At 47.2% G+C, this 20322-nt stretch overlaps 1 protein-coding gene across 3 annotated transcripts in view; it reads right to left on the bottom strand.

Annotated features, from left to right (window-relative positions):
• Window positions 1-7625, bottom strand: part of CLTA (clathrin light chain A) — a 137392-nt gene extending 129767 nt beyond the window's left edge. Inside the window, exon 1 of one of the 3 annotated variants that reach the window (XM_086961667.1) lies at window positions 7333-7625. In XM_086961667.1, coding sequence (XP_086817793.1) covers window positions 7333-7516 — 184 coding nt within the window. In that variant the 5' untranslated portion in view covers window positions 7517-7625. The remainder of the gene's footprint in view (window positions 1-7332) is intronic. The other 2 variants (XM_086961668.1, XM_086961669.1) reach the window with 2 other exon arrangements.
• Between the last annotated feature and the right edge of the window lie 12697 nt (window positions 7626-20322).

The raw sequence follows: 20322 nt of genomic DNA, 5'->3' as shown, positions 1-20322 counted from the left end.
TCATTAATTTTATTTTTTAAAACATTTCTAAGTGTGGCTTGAGCAGTGCGGCCTCAATTGGCTTCTAATCTTGATTCTCGCTGCTCTCCCGTTTCATTCGAGCGGGCTTGAGCAGTGCGAAATCGATCTGTTTCCAATCTTGATTGTCATTGCTTGTTTGTTTTTTGAAGAACGGGCTTGAGCAGTGCGTACTCGATCGGCTTCCAATCTTGATTCTCGCTGCTCGCTCGTTTGAGAATTACGGGCTTGAGCAGCTGGTATTCGAACAGCTTCTAATCTTGCTTACCGTTGCTCTTCCGTTTCTGAAGCTCGCAATGCCTTTTTCTTTCGTGCTTCTGATGTAGATTGACCAAACGATTTCCATTTGGAGGGTGATAACTGTCGACGATGCTCGCAAATTCGCTGTCTATTTCAGTATTCAAAAGATTATGGCGGGGGGGGGTTCAGGGGGCGAATTTTTTGTTTTTAAATTGACAGAAACCTTCGCGGTAGTGTACTCAACAACTTTCCAAAGTTTCATGGCGATCGGATGAATGGTGTAGTAGTGCATAAAGGACAAACAGAAAGACATACTTTCGTTTTTATATATAGAGATAAAAAGAGTTTCTAAAAAATCCTTCTGTTCTTCTAAAAACCATAGACAGTCCAGCAAGATATGTGGAACTCTGCATTTTACTTGTATTCCACATGTACACACCCTGTTCATTTGTCATTGTGGTTTTATCTTCCTGTCTGCATTAGATGGGTTCATCAATTACCAAGTTCATCAATTACCAAGAACTGGGTGGACTATTTGCTTCTCAGATGTCATAAGTCTTCTTCGTGAGCCTTTGTATTAATAATATCATGTAGCACCAGTTTGGGAATCTGCTGCCCTAGTTTCTATTGTTCTGGTGCTAAAGAAAGTTTAATACACATCTTATTTAATTGATGTCTAACCTGGGATGCCCAGTTAAGTTTGCTTTCCTCTATTTCTCTTTTACAAAGATTTCATATTTTAGGGGCCCCTTCTCTGCCGGAAGTTCAATATTTCTTGCAGTCCCTGAAAGGTCCAGGCTGTAAACTGACATTCTACGGTCACTGCCTGGATCATAGTTGATGGCGGGAGAGCAAGGAGCTGTTTCACTCAATTGCCCTCCTCCAAGTACCAATCCAATTTACCACCTAAAAATAGTACATCTACTCAGGGGTTGAAGTGGGCGGGATCGGAAGGGCACGGCTTGCCCCTACTTCTTTTATTATAACAATTCCGCTCCCCTATTTTTTCTTTTCAAAACTGTGTCCCAGGACGGCAGATATAGCAAAGGCATTCAGATAAGGCTCGGCTTGCTTTCGTTGACTGGCAGAGAAGGAAAAGGACTCGGTCTCTTCCTTACTGCCCAGCGAAGACATGGACAATGTCCTCTTCTTTTCTGTGCAGGCAGCTGCCCCCCCCCCCCCTATTTCTGTCTTGCTCCTCACTTAATGAAAACCGTGACTTGAAGAAACGGTTCACAATCTCTCTTTCCTTCTTTCATTTAGTTGCTTCCCTGTGAAATGGATCCAAAAAAGAAGAAGAAAACTCTTGAGGGAAATACCCTTTTCTGACATTTTTCTCCCCCAAAGTGCAGCCTCGGGATAGAGAGAAATAAAAGGTTTTAAATATGAAAAATAAATACATAACTAAATAAAGCAAGATAGAGTGGTTGCAAAGCGGACAGATTGGTTTTATTCACATCCAAATGCATCAGCCTCACTTTACAGACTTTGTATTGAGGCGCTACTTTTGTTTTCTCATCTTTCTTTGAACAGCATTGTTTTCCCCAGGTAGGGAAGTGCACCATTCCTGGATGTATTGCAATACCTGTTTGATGGGTGGATTGGAAATCAAAATGTGTACCATGGCTCTGTGTTTATGGATGTGGTCTTTTTAAACCATACTGCTTACGTTTTATAAGGATATAAGCAATGGACATTGAAACGGTCCCCTTCAGGGCCCTTTAGTCATGTCCTTAACTTAGGTAAAACCACTTGCTGATTTCTGAATAATGAGTGAGCGATCGTTAAGGTAACCATGTTGTTTCTGCTTACATTTCACATGCTTTACTTAATCTTGCATCCCCTATGAGAGTTTGCTTCCACTTTCTTTTTTTAGGCAGCATATTACTCTTATCAAGTGCATAATTTGAATTGAGCCACATCCAGGTGTTTATAGCGGGCACAATTAAGTTGTAGCTGAAGGCAGTGCGAGTTTCTCTCAGTGGGTCAGTATGGTGTTCAGTGGGGGAGAGGATGTGGCACTATGGCCAGAGCTTTCGAATTTGGAACTGGGAAAACCGGTTTAGCCTTCATGACCAGTCCACCAGACCACTCTCCTGAGGGAGCATATTCCCATGCTAGATCTTAGAAGGCCCCACTAGACCTTAGAAGGCCTGATGTCTTAGCACAAGCAGGTGTACCCTAGTGGTGTCAATTGTGGGTTAACCTTGAAGGCCTGTCCACCACAATCCATACTAAAGTTTATCTCCAGTCTTGCGGGCAGGCCTACGGAGCAGCACACCCTAGAGCAACAGTGATCCAGTCACTGTGACTCAGTCACTATGGTCACATGAACCTTGAGCAGGTTAGGCCGGTGCGAATGGTGTGACCGCACTGGGTACCTATTTCGGGTGGGTGCGTAGTGTTGTAAGTATATTATGATTTTTTTTTTTTTTTAACTGCTGCCTCCTTCCTAGCCTCCAGCATCTTTCAGCAACAATAAAAATGCCATGATAACTTCAGTGATTAATGTTCTTCCTAGAGAGATATCAGAGTTTTGTATAGTGGAAGGGTTGACTCCTGGAAAGGCAGCACAGAGGTTTAATGTGCCTGCTGCAAAGAACATGTACCATGCAGATCACTAAGTGCACATAATGTTAACTAGGTTAGTAGGTTACTGCTTTTGTCAGAGAAATCGTTTTGTTACTTGCAGTTTATAAGTTAAAATCCTAACATAGAACAGTGAGCTATTAAACTATACTGCCTGCTAGTATGGTTGTCATGTGGCTTCTACACCTTGTAGTCCTTTGTCTATGTAACATTTCGTATACAGTGATTTACACACGTATAAATGATTGTCTATGTAGTGTGTGTGTGATGTAAAGTGCTCTGACACTGTACACTGGTATGAGTGGCGCTGTAAATCAAATTAAATGCATCTGAGAAAGAGTGTGGTTATGGAGACTTGAGGGGGACTGTTTAAGGGTGGTAGTGAGGGAGTCCGAGGCGTAGGTGATCATTGGGGCACCAGCAAACATGGTTGCACAGGGCGCCACCAGAACTAAAGCCGGCCCTGCCATCGAGGCCAGTCCACCTCACCCATTGGTACCTCCATTGGCCTTGTTTCAGCAGCAGTAGTTGCAACTCACCAAGTATCGGCAATGCAGGATTTGCATGCACACCAAACTAAGTTTGCAAACTTCACAGTCTCTTTGCTTCATGCACAAGCACTTAACATGTGCTGATTGCTTTGGAGCCACTGGAATTATGCAGCAATGGGGGACAAAATGATGCTGCAGTGTTGACTAAATTATGCAACAAAAAAGGCTGCAGCGTAATGCAATATATTTTCTTATACTTTATTATTTAGACATTTTTACACATGTTAAGTCTCTGCAAAGATTCTTCCTCATTAGTATCAATACAACATACAAATGCAGCAGTGAGAAAGGTGATCAGTCAACCTTTGCAAAGGGCTGTCCACTTTCCAGCAATTTAAGTCACGTTTTTTAGTAACTATCCGTTTGAGCTACAAAAATGATTAGTTAAAACTGTAAGATTGTGCAGTGGATGATGTATTATGTGGCAAATATGGCAGAGCCATAATTATATAGAAAACATTTGCAAACTAGGATATTTTGCCATTCATGTTTGAACTGCTCTTGTGGAAAAAAGGGAGAAGTGCTAATGAGAGAAACTGCATGGCTTGAAGACAAATGGCTAAAGATTCCACTTTTAAGCGTATTTGGGACATTGTGTGATTGGAAATATATCCCACTTTGTGGATGTATTTAAATGCCAATAACTCCTATTAAACCTTAAATAATCAAGTGAATCCATTGGTTGAATTAAATAACACAATAAGCCGTAACTGGTCGGTGAAATGCCAAACAAATACTAAAAATTGGGATGTTTGGCACATTCTGGCCATACCTGATTCCGCCCACTGATCGAATCCTTGGGTTAGCTCCGCCCTCGGAATATCCGCCCACAGTTCCCCTACTTTTTTCCCCCCACTTCGACCACTGCCTCTACTCCATATTGGAATTGTGGGCGGACCATTGCATTAAAAGTTGCAAAATTGGCCGCAAGGAAGGGCCTCCATACTTCTGCCTAAATTGTTTAAGGCCCCATACATAAGAAAGAGCCTTTGCTTTTAATGATTCTATATGGTCCTTCCAAATTAACTTGCTGTCAAACCATATACCCATATATTTATATTTGTCCACCAGCTCACCTCTGACCTCTCCCAATTGCCAATAACCATTATTTTAGTCTTTTCTAAAGTGACAGGCATTTATTTAAACAATAATCATAAAAGTGTCCTGTTTTTTCTGCAAACCCGACTCTGTCATGTCCGTTATCACTAAATCATCAGCATATAGCAGACATGATATAGGAGTACCCCCATCTTAGGGCTCAGCCTACCAGCCTTAGTTAAAATATTAGGTAAATCGGAAAGGAACAAAGATTAGCACTGGGGCCGGGACTCAACCCTTGCGTAAAACATTCTTTATCTGAATTTTCTTGAATAGCGTCCCAAGGGTATCCAAGATTACCCTGCCCCCCCCCCCTCCCCCTTGTGGCATTGGGTGGCAAATCCTGCGGCCAGAAAAAGGCAAATTTAGAGCCCAAAAACTCAATATTTGCGGTATTTTTGAAGTGGGCAAACAATGTCCATGCCACAAAAATACTGTAGGCCTGTGCTCTGTCCCTGCTGGAGGCTGTGGTCTGTCACAGTCTGTATCCTCAGAGTCTCCAGCAACACAGCGCCTCGAAATGGAGGATGTCCGATGCCAAAGAGAGCAGGTTACAATGTGAAACCTATTTCTGTCATGAGACAACATATGATCCTAATTGTGTGCAGGTAATCATGCAGATGTGCGGGTTGAGGGTATATATAATGAAAAATAAACCTGAAAAAGAAGACATGGGGGCTATGCGTTAATTGAAGACGAAAACGGGTTAAGGGAGGAGTGCAGTGGAGTGTGGTGCAGGAGAGCCTTTCAAGGGCCTGTGGAGTTCGCAGGGAGCACACAAATGCGTGAGGCGGGCTGCAGGCAAATCACACAGGAGGGGGCTCTGTGTATATCAAAGGCAGGCAACAGAGGAATTAAACACCTCTGCCTGCTGCCCACCCTCACTTTACTGGCTCAGCTGCAGCATAGAGCCAGTAAAGAGAGAGTGAACAATGTTTTGGTGTGGTGGGTAAGGGCCGATGCATGTTTACACGATTCTTAAGTTGACAATGATTGATATTTAAGTTAGTAAAGCATACAACTAAACTTAACTGAGTGACACTTATTGTCGGTGATGTTGCTGGTTTGAATTGTTGTCACTTTTGTGATTGATATGTTGTAGGATAGTGTGTTGCAATTTCCAAATACTGAAAAGGTCCCAAAGGCAAGACATTTTGGCTATGGAAATGCTTGTTTACCTCTTTCTTTTCAATCCTCCTATATGAATAAACTAAAGTCTACATGGCAGACGCCTCCAGCAGTTTGTTAAATAGGTCTGCACTTTGAACTTTCAAGCTAATGCCTAAACTCCGCTCACTGCTTGTGGATTTTTAAACGCAAAAGTATTTACGTGGATCAGGCTTGAGAAATGTCTTTATGTAAGCATGTTGATATTCAACACTTTATAAAGACTTCTGTTGGAATTCAAAATACACACATCCTTTAGTCTAATGTCTGCTACTTCTAGGTTTTCTACAAATTAAAAGCACTCGTCTGCGGTTTTAAACTGAATGTACGGATAATGCCAATTATTGTCAGTACAGGCCATGATAAGTTAACACTTTTCCGCGTGCGCTGTATAAAAGGAATAGGGGTAAATAGGTGGTGCTACTGCTTCAAGATTCTGTATTGCATACAGCTTGTTTATTTTGGAGCTTTATAGCGCACCAAACAACGACCCCCCACCCCCACACACATACACAATTCTCAAACTTAACACCTATAGACCTTTAGCTATGACAGGTCTGCATTTGGCAAACAGTTAAAAAAAAACAGTAGGGCTTGAGGGGCGTTACATGTAGTATCCAAACCCAAAGTCATTACGCTCACTGTTTCCAATCCTGGGTTCTCATGTGACAACGTAATGCATAGCATTACCGCCCGTGCTTCTTTCCAGAGACAAAATCAGGCTAAGTTTAGTGGCTGTCCAAAAAAGTATGAGAGAATCATGGGGCAGTGGATGAAACAATACGATGTTCTGAAGGGAGATTCTGCCTAAGGAGCTTGAACCTCTTCGTTGTACATATTTGGATATTTGGACGGTGTTATTATTACACCGGATTTTATTGCACGTTTTTCCAACAGATATACAGACTGTGTTGCCTTTGTCTGGAGTGGTTACCAAAGAAATGCCAAACAACGTGTTTTAATACAAAAACAGACTGACGAAAATGCATTTATTTGTAGGGGGATACCAAGGACTGAGAACAGTATCCATGATGGGTACCGACTGGGTACGGTATCCTTTCTATTCCATTTAGAATGCAGTTGCTGTGAAAAGTCACTAATGATAGTGCTCTGACGATGGTGTGAAGGCATTTATTACAAAACGCCAAAATACTGATGGGATCACTAAAAAGCTGGCATGTTTAAGATTTCCCTAGCTGAAATGTTATTACGTGTGGGGCGTAGATTTCTATTATCAAAAGGGTATCACTGGTGGGGAGTAATAGGTGGAAGCTAGTGAGTGACTGAATCAAATGGATGCAGCAGTGGTAGAGTTTTGGGGTATCACAGAGGGTGTTTCGGTCCACAATGAAGATCTGTGAAAGAAATACTGCATTATATGTTAGCTGGTTGCCAGCCTTGTTCCGGCTGGGGGAGATTTGAAATGTAAGATAGGGGTTGCATAATAGGCCATGGTACAAAAGCGGAGGTGTGCTTCTGTGATGTTGGGGTATGTCAGTGAACTAAAGGGATTAGTAGACGGTGGGGTCAGGAGGTAATTTAAGGGGCAGGATGTTCGATCAGTGGATATAGGCGAGAAAGGACTAGTTGGTAGTATAGGGAAGGCGGACCAGTCATTAGATGCAAAGGATTCTTAGAATATGGAGTAAGGGTGCTAAGATGAACATACCTCCACCGCCGGCAGACAGAGAGTCAGGCACCTGGCCGCTCTCCAGGATGCTGAAGCCCTCGTCGTTCTCGATACCTGCTATCTCGCTCTCTTGCTGGGCGAGGAAAGCGGCAGCAGGATCCTCTTCGGGGACCCCGTTCCCCACCTCTAATGGAGCCGAGCCGAACATGTCAAACTCCGCCATGGTGCTGTAGGCGAGAGGAAGGCTGGCTCTGGCGCGCGGGTGGGGAGCGGAGCCACACACACAGGTCACCCCGAACGGAGAGCAGCGGAAACACGAGACTGCTCATCCGGCCCGAGCCATAAACATAGAAAATGGACAAGCCTTGGTTGCTGTCAGCCACTGACCACTGATCACAAAGCGGCCATCTTTAAAAGGAGTCATGAAAAGTCTGCACAACGTCAGGTGCAGAATTTTGTCTTAAGACCTCTATAAGGTACAACATGTTATTATTTTTTTTCTATTGTACGATGATAAAGTGTTTATATTACTGGGAGAATATTGGTTATGTAGAAACATGTTTTGTACAGAGTAAGCGATTCATGTTAAATAAATGTATCTTACAGAACTGTATCTCATTACAGAACTGCATTTTACTAACATGTCATTAGACTACTAAAATATCCTGTAAATAATGTATTTTTCAACATGGTCGCTCGGCTAGATGTTTGTGTGGCGCACTCATTCGGACTCTACTTCAAGTACATTTTCGATGTCTACTACGCTCTTGTCTGCTTCGTTCATTCATTTGGAATTGACATAGCTCGAGGAAAAAGCGTCGCGTGTACCCCTGGGAGACAGCTTGACCAATCCTGGCTGATGTCGGAACGACATGGATGACATTTCTGATGGGCACCAATATGACCATAGGTGGATCGGGTTATAGGGGGTGGTATTAATCATTATTTCATTTATTTATTTATTTATGTGTTTTTATATAGCGCGGACTTTACCCGAAGGCGTCAGAGCGCTTCACAATAGGAACAGAACTGATACATGAGGAGAACATTAAACGTGAACAGATTACAAAAGCAGACGTTAAGTTACATGTAAAAGTGACAATTGTGAGCAAACAAAATACATGAGGTAGCAAAAAGTGCACAGGAGGAAAAAGTGACAAGTGTGCAGGTTACAAGAGAAAACAAAGTACAATTAGAGGTATAATACTGCAATATATGCTAGACACTCAGGCACAAGAACAAACGTTATGTAGGCAATAGTGGCACTTGTGCAAGTATCAAAGGCAAACAAAATGTGAGAGGTAGCAAACCGTGTGTTACAAGGGAAAAGTGGTGTGTGCATGTTACAAAAGAGTATGAAACACAAGTACAAGGATAATACTGCAATAAATGGCAAACACTCCAACCACAAGAACACACTGGGAAGGCACTTCCAAAGTCATGGAGAATAGAATTTTCAGTAATGGGAGGTCTTTCTTCAGATAATAGAGAGGACGTGAAATACTTTTGGAGGTGTCTTTGGAGGAGGAGAACTTTGAGCTCCGTTTTGAAGGCCTGGGAGGAGGCTGTGGTCCGGAGCTGAGGCGGAAGGGAGTTCCAGATTCTCACCGCGTTGCCTGAAAAGGATTGGGCCATCGTTCTTTCCTACTTGAAAGTGGGAGGTTCAAGCAGTAGATTTTCCGCATTACGTGATGGTCTAGAGCCTCCAGAGAGTTTCAGTTTATTCGCCAGGTATCGAGGAGAGGAGGAATGCAAGGCTTTGTGGGTGATACAAGCAGTCTTGTAGATAGCTCTAGCCTCAATGGGAAGCCAGCGGAGGGTGGATAACATTGGTGTGATGTGGTCGCTTCTTTTGGCCCCATAAATGAAACGAGCTGCTGAATGGAAAACAGATTTAAGGGGGAACAAGTGGGATTTGGGGATGCCAGTAAGAAGAGAATTGCAGTAGTCTAGTCTGGAGAGGACCAGGGATTGCACCAGGGTTATAAGGTCCTGCTCCGGGAAGAAGCAACGGATTCCCCAAAGTAGGCGCAGTTGGTATCGAGCAGACTTTGCAATGGAATTTATGTGGGAGATTAGATTGAGTTTTTTGTCGAGTATGACACCAAGGGATTTTGCGCTGTCGACAATGATGGGTTTATTGTTAAGTAGATTCATCTGATCCATCCATGAATGCACCAGGGGAGGAGAGAGTAAGGAGGAGAAGAGGAGGAATTCAGTTTTGGAGGATTCAGAATCAGTTGATGAGTTGACATCCAGTTTTGAATGGAGTCGAGAGTAGAGCTTAGGATAAAGAGATCGTGAGTGGAGGCAACCTTGAGGTAGATTTGAGTGTCGTCTGCATAGAGATGATAGTGGATCCCGGATTTACTTAGGAGATTTCCCAGTGGTTCTGAATAGAGATTGAACAATGTGGGTGCAAGTATAGAGCCTTGAGGAACACCTTGACCTACAGCCACAGGAGATGAAAGACTGTTCGCTATTTTGATCATTTGGGATCTATCAGAGAGGAAGGAAGCAAACGATTTAAGCACAGTGCCCTCCAAGCCCATTCTATGTTGAAGAATATTGAGGAGGGTTTTGTGATTGACAGGGTCAAAGGCTGCAGAAAGGTCAAGGAGAATTAGAAAACAGGACCACCCGAGTCGAGTATCCTCAGCGCGTCATGAACCACTTGCAGTAGGGCTGTTTCAGTGCTGCAGTTTTGAATGAAGCCAGACTGGAAATTGTCAAGAAGATCATTGTCCTTGATATGACGAGAGAGTTGTTTCGCTACACATCTTTCTGTGATCTTCGCAAGAAAGGGTAAGTTAGTGATGGGGTGGAAGTTGTGAGGTCAGTCGCATCAGCAGTTGGTTTTTTAAGCAGAGGGGAGACCTGCCCAGTTTTGAAGGAGACAGGAAGAGAGCCTTGATAGAGGGAGAGGTTAACCAGAGTGGTCCAATAGGAAAGGGAAAGGGTATAGAAGTCAATGGCAATGGCACTAGGGATGGGGTCCAGATAATGCTTGGAGGGCTTTGTTTCGCGGATGCACTTGAGAAGGGCATCTTCAGATATGGGGTCAAAGTTCTGCCAAATGGCTAAGGATTTGCACTCCTCTGGAGGGGTAGGATGAGCGACCTGATCCACAAGTGATTTCACTTTTTCATCAAAGAATATAGCGAAATCCGCTGCTCTCTTTGCAGAATCATCCTACTTGGAGGTTGGGGGAGAGCAGTTAGGAATCTTGATAAGATCGAATAGTTTTTTGGGTCTATTTTTGGCTGAGTCAAGGAGGGTTTTGAAGTGCGCCGCTTTCCTAAGGAAGATGTGCTTGTGGTACTTGGATCTTGCTGAGCGAAGCGTGGCCAAGTTATCGGTGGAGGGCACTTGCCTCCATTGTTTCTCCAGGAATCCTAGCTGCTTCCTTTCTTCATAGAGGGATTTGTTGAACCAAGGTGCTGAGGTAGTGGGCCTTATCCTTTTGCTTTTGAGTGGAGCGACGTTTATGATTTCGGCTGCAAGAACTGTGAGGCATTGGGAGGTGAGTTTGTCAACATCTAGGTGTTATAAGCTAACAGGCACGATCTCGGCGGGAGACTCAATATTTTTTAATGCCTCAAACGTCTTTGTTTTAGGTATCTCCCACCTTAAATCCCCTCCTCTTCAATGTAAGTCAATAGGAAAAACCAATTCTCCGATTTTTAAAAAAAATCTTCCTTTTACCAAGTACAAAATGTTGGCATGTTTGGTATTAATAAATGTGGAAAACGAATATGATGACAGGAGAAAAAGCTTAGTGTTTAAATTACCAAGGATATGCTTTCATGGTTTCCAGGTTTTCTGTATGCATGTGTGCAACATTGCTATTAGGTTTGCAGTATGCCTCTGTGTGACGTTTATCTGCCTCCTGTGTATCACCAATGCCACCAGAAAAATTGCGCCATGAAGAGATCCACAGTTAGTTGTTTGGGAAAGTAGTTTTGTATTTATGATGACCACATCAAAATTAACATACCAAAATGTATGTAAAATGAAATGACCGAAGGAACTATTTACATCTACTAACATTTCAATATTCTGTGACCAAAAAGAGGCAGGGTTTTCTGTGGTTTAATATAATAAGTAGTAATAATGTGCCATCACTTGACATTCAACATGTGACCCAGCAAAGATTGCAAGAAACCATGCATGAGATTTTGAATGAGCCTAAATCATACCGTCAATTTTGCATGGTTTGCACGCAAGTGGTGTAACCGAGAAGTCGTCAATAGATTGCCGATACCAGACTGGGGCAATGAAAAATATATCATTTGAAGTAGAACTTCTACAATACGAAAATAACAATGTCTTATCCAAGTTATGCATATGGATTTTAGGCCCTGAAGAAGTGGGTTTGTTCCCTCAAAACATGTGTTAGCTGGCTGTTTTCCTTTAAAATAAATGAATAAAGATTAATTTTTATGAAGTTACAAAGATGTGATGTGAATTTATCTTGAGATTAAATATTGCCAAAAGGAAATTAATGATTTAGAGTTAAGATGTGATTTATACCAGCTTGTGTGGTGGATTCAACTTAAATATGACCAGTGAGGCAGGTCTTGGTGGTGACGGCGCCGGGCCATAGATCCCTAAACTCAACATTCTTTTGGTTTTTCAAGATTAGCCTACAGTTTACAACCCACAAAGATGACACACTACTTACTATATCCACTACATCCAGGTAAGCTTAGAAAGGCTGAACTATGGTTAGATTAGGCATTATATAGTAATGTCAATGTCAATTCACATATAACCCTTCTAGCTCACCCTAATACAAATACATAGCCCTACGTGGTCGGTAGCCTACTATAGTTTAATCATCATATACAAGACATATTCACACAAAAGGCAATTCAATTCAATATTTTATGTAAGATCCCATGAAACCATATCTGTCAGGTTAGCATATACCTTCTTGCCATATCAAAACACAACTTATATGTCCCATTTAAGGTTTTTAAAGTCCAAACGCAAAGCTACACGATAAGTCGATTAAGCTATAAGGTCTAACCCTAACACTTACTAGTGAGACAGCGAAGATTCACACCCGTATTGCAGCCATTGTGTAGGTTTTCCGCAATGTTATGAGCATCTGGACCGGAAGTGCATGTTACCAGCTACAATAAACTGTTCGTTCCTACTAGTTCTGCCGGGTTTGTAGCTCCTTAAATATCGGTAGATAACAAATCTGAATATTTATAAAGAATTCCTGTAAAAGGCTGAGTTGAGTGCGTTATTCAACATTGTATAACCGGAGTTTGCAGTCTCTAAACAAGTCAACACCTAGTGTCAAAATCATGTACACCATCCAACTTATATATCGTATTTGCGAACGCCATCTTAGAGGAAAAAGGAAATAGACTCTTATTATGGTTTATGAACTGAAAGGTGTGTAGTTTATAGCAAAGAACTCCATTCAACAATATGAATGGGCAAACGGCCTCATGAGTTGAAATAGCAAATCTATGCTGTTAGACGGGGACCCGGAGGGTCGGCCGAGGACAGGGGGAGAGGCCTCCGGTGAGGGCCGTCTCCAGCGATCGTACAGACAAGTAACTTCCCCCCCACAGATGGACACCACACAAGGATGAGGTCAACACTCTTTATATATGATTCTTAAAGCAGGGGTATCAACGGTACAGTGAGGTCGGGACACGAGGGTCCTCTCAATTCTAGTCTCTGAGGGGGAAAGGGGTAGCGGGACAGTCTTGGTACCGGTCTGGTGCGGGGGTGGCAAGATGGGTAGCTCACAATCCTCGAGCTTGGAGTTCTGGAAGGTCAGGCCGCGGCAGCGCCAGCGGGCTAGGATGATAAGTCTCGTTTGAGAAGGGCCGCGGCAGCGCCAGCAGGCAGGAACGATGGTTCACGAGGATGGGCCGCGGCAGCGCCAGCAGGTCCCGACGAAGGTGTAGGTTGCAGAGGGCCGCGGCAGCGCCAGCAGGCAGAAACAATGGTTCACGAGGATGGGCCGCGGCAGCGCCAGCAGGTCCCGACGAAGGTGTAGATTGCAGAGGGCCGCTGCAGTGCCAGCAGGCAGGAACGATGGTTCACGAGGATGGGCCGCGGCAGCGCCAGCAGGTCCCGACGAAAGTGTAGGTTGCAGAGGGCCGCGGCAGCGCCAGCAGGCGGGAACGATGGTTCACAAGGATGGGCCGCGGCAGCGCCAGCAGGTCCCGACGAAGGTGTAGCTTGCAGAGGGCCGCGGCAGCGCCAGCAGGCAGGATCGATGATTCACAAGGCAGGGCTGCGGCAGCGCCAGCAGTCCGTCAAGGATGAGTTCTTCAAGGTGTCTCTCGACCAGTCCGTTTCCTTGTGGGTGATAAGGGGTCGTGAAGCGGTAGGTGACCCCACACTGTTGCCAGAGAGACCTCATGTATTTTGAGATAAAGTTTGTGCCCCTGTCGCTGACGACCTCCCGGGGGAAGCCCACTCGAGAGAAGATCCCCATCAGGGCTCGGCCTACCACGGGTGCGTCACAGTCCGAAGAGGAATGGCCCCGGGGTACCGGGTGGCGTGGTCCACCAGGACTAGGATGAACCGGTGCCCCTGGGCCGTTCGGGGGTCTAGGGTCCCCACAATGTCTATTCCCACCCGTTCGAACGGGGTGGTGACGACGGGAAAGGGTTGCAAGGGTGCTTTAATCTTTCGGCCGCTCTTCCCGCTGGCCTGGCAGGTGGGGCAGGCCCGGCAGTGGTTGGAGACATCATTTCGCATTTTGGGCCAGTAAAAGTGTGTTACCAGGCGGTTGTAAGTTTTGTCTTGTCCCAAGTGTCCAGCAAGGGGGACATCGTGCGCTAAGTTCAAAAGGAAGTCTCTGAAGCGGAGGGGCACCACCAGCACCCGACTAGCCCCCAGCTCCGCAATTCTTTACTCGCTGTAGAGCAGGTCATTGACCCAATAAATCCAGTGTGCCCCTGCGGTGTCTCCTGCGCTCTGGGCGAGGGCTTGCTGCCTGAGTCCCTCGAGGGATGGACAGGTCTTCTGTTCTTGTCGGAATTGTTCCTGGGTGGGACCACCTTCCTCTCGCCACTGGGCCAGTTCTGGAAGGTCCTGGAGTTGCACGGGCTCTTCTCCGTTTTGTTCTGGGGGATTGGCACTCAGGGCGTCTCCCTCCGGGACGATCGGGGGAGGAGGTTCTGGCCATTCGGGTTCTTCGGGACTGGAGATGGCGCGGGCGGCCATGGACCGGGTCGTTATGCAGGCCCATTCAGGGAGGCCCAACATCCCCAGGTGCTCTCTTCTTTCGACGGCTGCCCAGGGGGAACTTTCGAGGTCGTTCCCCAGGAGGCAGTCCACTGGGGCATCATCGCGGACAGTCACCTTCAGCATTCCGGACACTCCTCCCCACTCGAAGGGGACGCAGGCCATCCGACACAGGCTTTCTGAGTTGTCGGCTGATCGGACGGGGCAAAGGACGTTTGGCAGGATCTGCTCCGGGGTTACCAGATGACAGCGGACCGCCGTCACACTGGCCCCGGTGTCGCGTAGGGCTTCGGCCTTGCGCCCATTTATGTTTACCCACTGGCTGTATTTTCTCGTATTGGCGGGTAGGGGAGCCCACGGAATCATGTCTCTTTCCCCTAGGCAGACCAGGGACATGGCGGCTGGTTCCCACTTTGGCTGTTCCTGTTCGTATTCTTCATAATCCTCTGGGGCTTGCTCTTCTCCCAGGGTGGCGGCAGCGACCTGGCGGGGTATAGGATTCTGGTTCTTTGGGCAATTAGGGTCGTTGGCATAGTGGCCAGTCCGCTGGCACCGGTGGCAAGTAACGTTGGCTCGGAACCCCAGACGCATCGGGGGGTTTCCCCTGCCGGCCGGGGGCGGGGTGTTGCTGGCAGGAGCCGCCGGGGCGGCGTTTCTGCCCCGCCCCTGGCCTCCTCCTCCTCGGGGTCGATGGGGACCTTGGTTGGTTCTGTATGGCTCGCTGGGCCCACTTCGGGAAACTCGAGTGCTTTCTCACCGGTCAGCTTCGGCGGTGAGCTGTCGAGGTTCAGTCAGTTTACTGTCGAGGAGATGCTGCCTGAGCTCGACGAAGCAATTGTTGGAGAGGTGCTCCCACACAATGAGGTTAAAGAGTTGCTCATAGGTGGTTACCTGGCTGCCCTTGATCCACCCCTCGAATGCTCTGCTGAAAAAGTTCACGTACTCCACCCAAGTTGTACCCGGGATCCGTTTGCAGTCGCGGAACCGCTGGCGGTACATCTCGGGCGTGAGTCAGTATCGAGTGAGGAGGGCTGCCTTCATGTGGTCGTAGGACGTCATCTGATGGCCCGGCAGTTGCAGCAGGGCGTCGCGCCCTTCGTTGACGAACCTCCCCCATAACCCGGCTCCCCAGTCACTTCGAGAAATCCGGTGGGAGGTCATGGCTATCTCATAGGCCTTGAACCACTGCTGGATATCGTCATTCCTATAATATTCTCTGACGACATCCTTGGGGATGTGGACTTTAGGGTCTGCAGGGCCAGGAGTGTTCGGGCGCTCGGGCACCCCGAGATCTTTATTTTGTTTCCGAAGCTCTATTTCTGCTGGGTTGCGCTCATGTTCGTAGGCCAGTTTTTTCTCTTCTAACTCTCTCTGTTTTTGCTTCTCTTCCCGCTCCTCTCGGAGCCGCAAGTGTTCCAATGTTATCTTCTGTTCCGCCAATTTCAGTTCTCCGTCCAACCGAAGTCGTGCCAATTCTAATTCATGGAGTCTGCTTTTCTCTCGTTCTCGGATCTCCTCCGGGGAGAGACCCGATCTCCTTCCTTCTGCCGGAGTGGTGCTTGTTTCTGGCGTCTTGATGTTTTGGTTTTGGGGTACGGACGTACCCGTCTCCGCCCAAGATTCTAGGGCCTTTTTGAAGTCTTCTTTCGTGCTCTGTGGTAGCAATGCCTAGTTCTATGCAAAATTGTTTTAGCTCTCTGTGGTTGAACTCTTCTAATTTCTCCATCTGGAATTTTTCTGTGGATCCGCTCTCTTTGGTTGACATTGTGGTTGAGTCGTGGGGTGAGTTACTCTCTGTACGATTACGCGTTGGTTCGGATCGCGCCGCTGGCCACCAATGTTAGACGGGGACCCGGAGGGTCGGCCGAGGACAGGGGGAGAGGCCTCCGGTGAGGGCCGTCTCCAGCGATCGTACAGACAAGTAACTTCCCTCCCCACAGATGAACACCACACAAGGATGAGGTCAACACTCTTTATATACGATTCTTAAAGCAGGGGTATCAACGGTACAGTGAGGTCGGGACACGAGGGTCCTCTCAATTCTAGTCTCTGAGGGGGAAAGGGGTAGCGGGACAGTCTTGGTACCGGTCTGGTGCGGGGGTGGCAAGATGGGTAGCTCACAATCCTCGAGCTTGGAGTTCTGGAAGGTCGGGCCGCGGCAGCGCCAGCGGGCTAGGATGATAAGTCTCGTTTAAGAAGGGCCGCGGCAGCACCAGCAGGCAGGAACGATGGTTCACGAGGATGGGCCAAGGCAGCGCCAGCAGGTCCCGACGAAGGTGTAGGTTGCAGAGGGCCGCGGCAGCGCCAGCAGGCAGGAACGATGGTTCACGAGGATGGGCCGCGGCAGCGCCCGACGAAGGTGTAGGTTGCAGAGGGCTGCGGCAGCGCCAGCAGGCAGGAACGATGGTTCACGAGGATGGGCCGCGGCAGCGCCAGCAGGTCCCGACGAAAGTGTAGGTTGCAGAGGGCCGCGGCAGCGCCAGCAGGTCCCGATGAAGGTGTAGCTTGCAGAGGGCCGCGGCAGCGCCAGCAGGCAGGATCGATGATTCACAAGGCAGGGCTGCGGCAGCGCCAGCAGTCCGTCAAGGATGAGTTCTTCAAGGTGTCTCTCGACTCCAGGATACAACTGCCTTCCTGCTCTGGAGCTGCCCCAGTTATAGGTCTGGTCTCCTTTGATGTCCGGACCCTCGCACTTGGAGGTCAGGAGGTCCGGGATGAGGGAGTCCAGACACCCAGAAGGGGGGTGGAGCCAGCGCCCGGGGAGGCCGGGGGCGATCGGCACCTGGCGGGGGAGAGCCATCGACACTCTATTCTCCCCTTGACTTGCCAAGTGGTCTCTTCACCTCCTGGGTGGATGGTGGTGCCTCGATGTCGGGGCCTGGCCAGGCCCAGGGTTGGGGTCGAGCTGAGGCCACGCGGCCTCGTGGTGCAGTGTCCAAGATGGCGGCGGGGCCGGGGCATTGCTGCTGAAGGGGGCCCGGGCCGGCCGATGTCGTGGTGTTCGGGAGCAGGCGTCCCGTTGGGGACGGGTTGCGGGTTGCTTCTGTGGGTTGTCAGGGTGGTTCTTCTGGTGACGCCGAGAGAGCCGGTGTTCGGGTCTTCCTATACGGGGAGGGAGCGGCCCGTGCACGAGGCCTGTCCACCATATGCTATTCTGTTATTGCTGTGGCATGATTGTAAATAGTCACATCCTAGGTGTTTAAAGTCAAACGTTATATTTTTAAAACTTTAAAGAAAATCCTTGGACATGTTTTAACACTCATCCCTTATCTACAGTTTGTATCCGAGATTCAAGAATTTAACGATTGGAATTAACCTGCGTAGATCATTACTGAAGGAGAGACCGGTTAAATTAACCCCTCAGTCAATAAACATAGATAAATTATCTATGAATAGTTCAAGATGACAGTACATTGCTGCACTTATATAGTAACATGATTGAAAAGTACTTGTCTCATTCAGAGACCATATACATTAAGACAATAATAAGGCATTTCATTACATTTATCCTTACCCCATGAACACTAGGTGATCAGGATATTGGATACCACATCAGTATAACTTATTTATAAGTGTGGACATGTCATAAAAAGTGGTACATTTCATTATTAATGTTCAAGCCCATGGTAATAGTTCCAAGGCGACAGATCCAACCAGCTTCTGTCTGTCTCAACATTTTGACCCTGTCACCACCTCTTTCTGGAACACCTACATGATCTATTGCATGGAACAGATTTTTGGTCTGTCCGGATCCATTTCATGGATATGGTTAGAAACTGGGTATCTGTCATTCTTATTTTTCACAGCCCTTACATGCTCTTGTATCCGGGTTTTAAGATTGTGAATACTACTGCCCACATAGATTTTTTTGCAGGCGCACCCAATAATATATACGGTAAACGTCGTGTTACAATTCATAAAGGTTTTTATTTTGAATTCCTGTTCTGTATTATATTTATATTTAGATATTTTGTGGACTCCAAATTGGCAGGTTACATGAACCACATACAAAGAATCCCACTGGTTTCCTTGGTAGCCATGAGATCATATATTTTTTCAGTTATTTTACATAACTAGGGCAGAGCATGTCTTTTAAGGTTTTGCCTCTCTTATATGGCCGGGATGCCTATCACCCCCTCCCAACACAATCCCCAAGGATGGGAAGACGGACGCAGTTCTGAACTTTTGGAAGGCGGGAGGGAGTTACCCTCCCGGCCGTATTTATTAAAATATGAAACAAAATTAAAACATTAAAATAACAGTTTCATATCATGTACAATTTTTCATTTATGCATTTCACTGCAGTCACGTTTATTGGCTAACCTTAACAAGTCTCTAATACAAAGGTTCTCCTAGCCGAGTCTAAACATCCTGCAAATGCATACTTTCTAAATAAAAATTGTACATCCTAACATTACGGGCCAACGGCAAGTTCGTAACTGGTGTCAGATCCCTACAACCAGAACTCCCCCCTCACGTGTGAGGGGCGGTCGCACAGAGGACTGTGCCAACTTCCAATTTCCCTTGTCTTAGCGGGGGCCCCTTATTTAACCCGACGCCATCTTAGTGGTCGTCCGAGGACTCGTGTGAGGTGTCTAGAAGGTAGCGTAGACCCCCCTCCCACCCCACACTGTTCACCATATCCGCCGTCGCGGATATCCTGGCCCCGGGAAATTCCTAGGAGGGGCATCCAGCCGCCTCCTCCCCTGGGAGGGGCCTATGACCGCCTTCCCTTCGGCGACCCCATACTTAGTGGGTGCCGCCTCCCCGTGTGAGGGGCCAATGGCCGCCTCCCCCCGGGCGCTCCCATCCATAATGGGTGGCGCCCCCTCTAGGGATCTTGAAATTACTGCTCACCGATCATGACCTTACCGCCACAGGCCGGATAGTTGACCGGCTATCCAGACCCCCCACACTCCTACTAAAGGTCATGACTATACAAACCCCGTAACCATGCTATGAAGTCTCCTATGAGTAAGACATTCCCCTCCCGGGACAGATGAACCCCGTCTTCGAGATACATGTCATCCCCACGGATACATCCATGCGGAATACAGTGCAACTGTCCTGAACGAAACAATCTACCCAGCTTGTTATTAACTTTCTTTACCGAATGATTCAAAGCTGACACAGAGAGGGCCCCCCGCCACACCTTCCTTGGAATCATGTGTGACCATGATATCGTGCACCCCGGAATCCTCTTTGCCAACCAGCTAACAGTGGATAGGACCCGCTCGAGGAGTACTCGCCGACCAAGCGGCACCAAGTCATTACCCCCCAGCTGCACTATGATTATAGACGGCGGTGACCTTGTCCGCCCTAACAGTTCTTCGACAAAACACTGAAACCGGTCAATACAGAGCCCGCCCCTTCCATGGAAGGTCACCCTGTACCCGTATTCCCCAGCTGCGTGAATCATGTCACCTGCTTTGAATACGTCCGCGGCACGCCTCACGTATGAGTGGCCCACGACCCACACCACTCTTTCCTCAGCCGGTGATCTTTGACCGCTGGTTTCCCAGGTGTCGGGTCGACTGCACAGTCCGCCCCGCCTCGCAAGCTCGCGAAACTGTAAACCAAACAAAAGTCAAGAAGCGTGAGTGCATGACATTAGCTTCACAACATGTGCAACCGCACATACCTTTTATAACAGTTTGAGGACCATCGTCCCAATTTTTTCACCATTTCCACACTTTGACCCCTGGCTGTAGCCTCTGTAGCAGCCCCTATCCTGAAGGAATGGGTCCCAAAATCGCTCGGGTCCAAGCCCGCTGCCGCGATTGCCAAAGTTAACACCTGCTGAAA

This window comes from Lissotriton vulgaris, chromosome 3_1, assembly GCF_964263255.1.
Source record: "Lissotriton vulgaris chromosome 3_1, aLisVul1.2, whole genome shotgun sequence".
In the NCBI taxonomy this organism is placed as follows: Eukaryota; Metazoa; Chordata; class Amphibia; order Caudata; family Salamandridae; genus Lissotriton; species Lissotriton vulgaris.
Note: the sequence above shows the minus strand (reverse complement) of the source record. Positions and strands in the feature narration are given on the sequence as shown.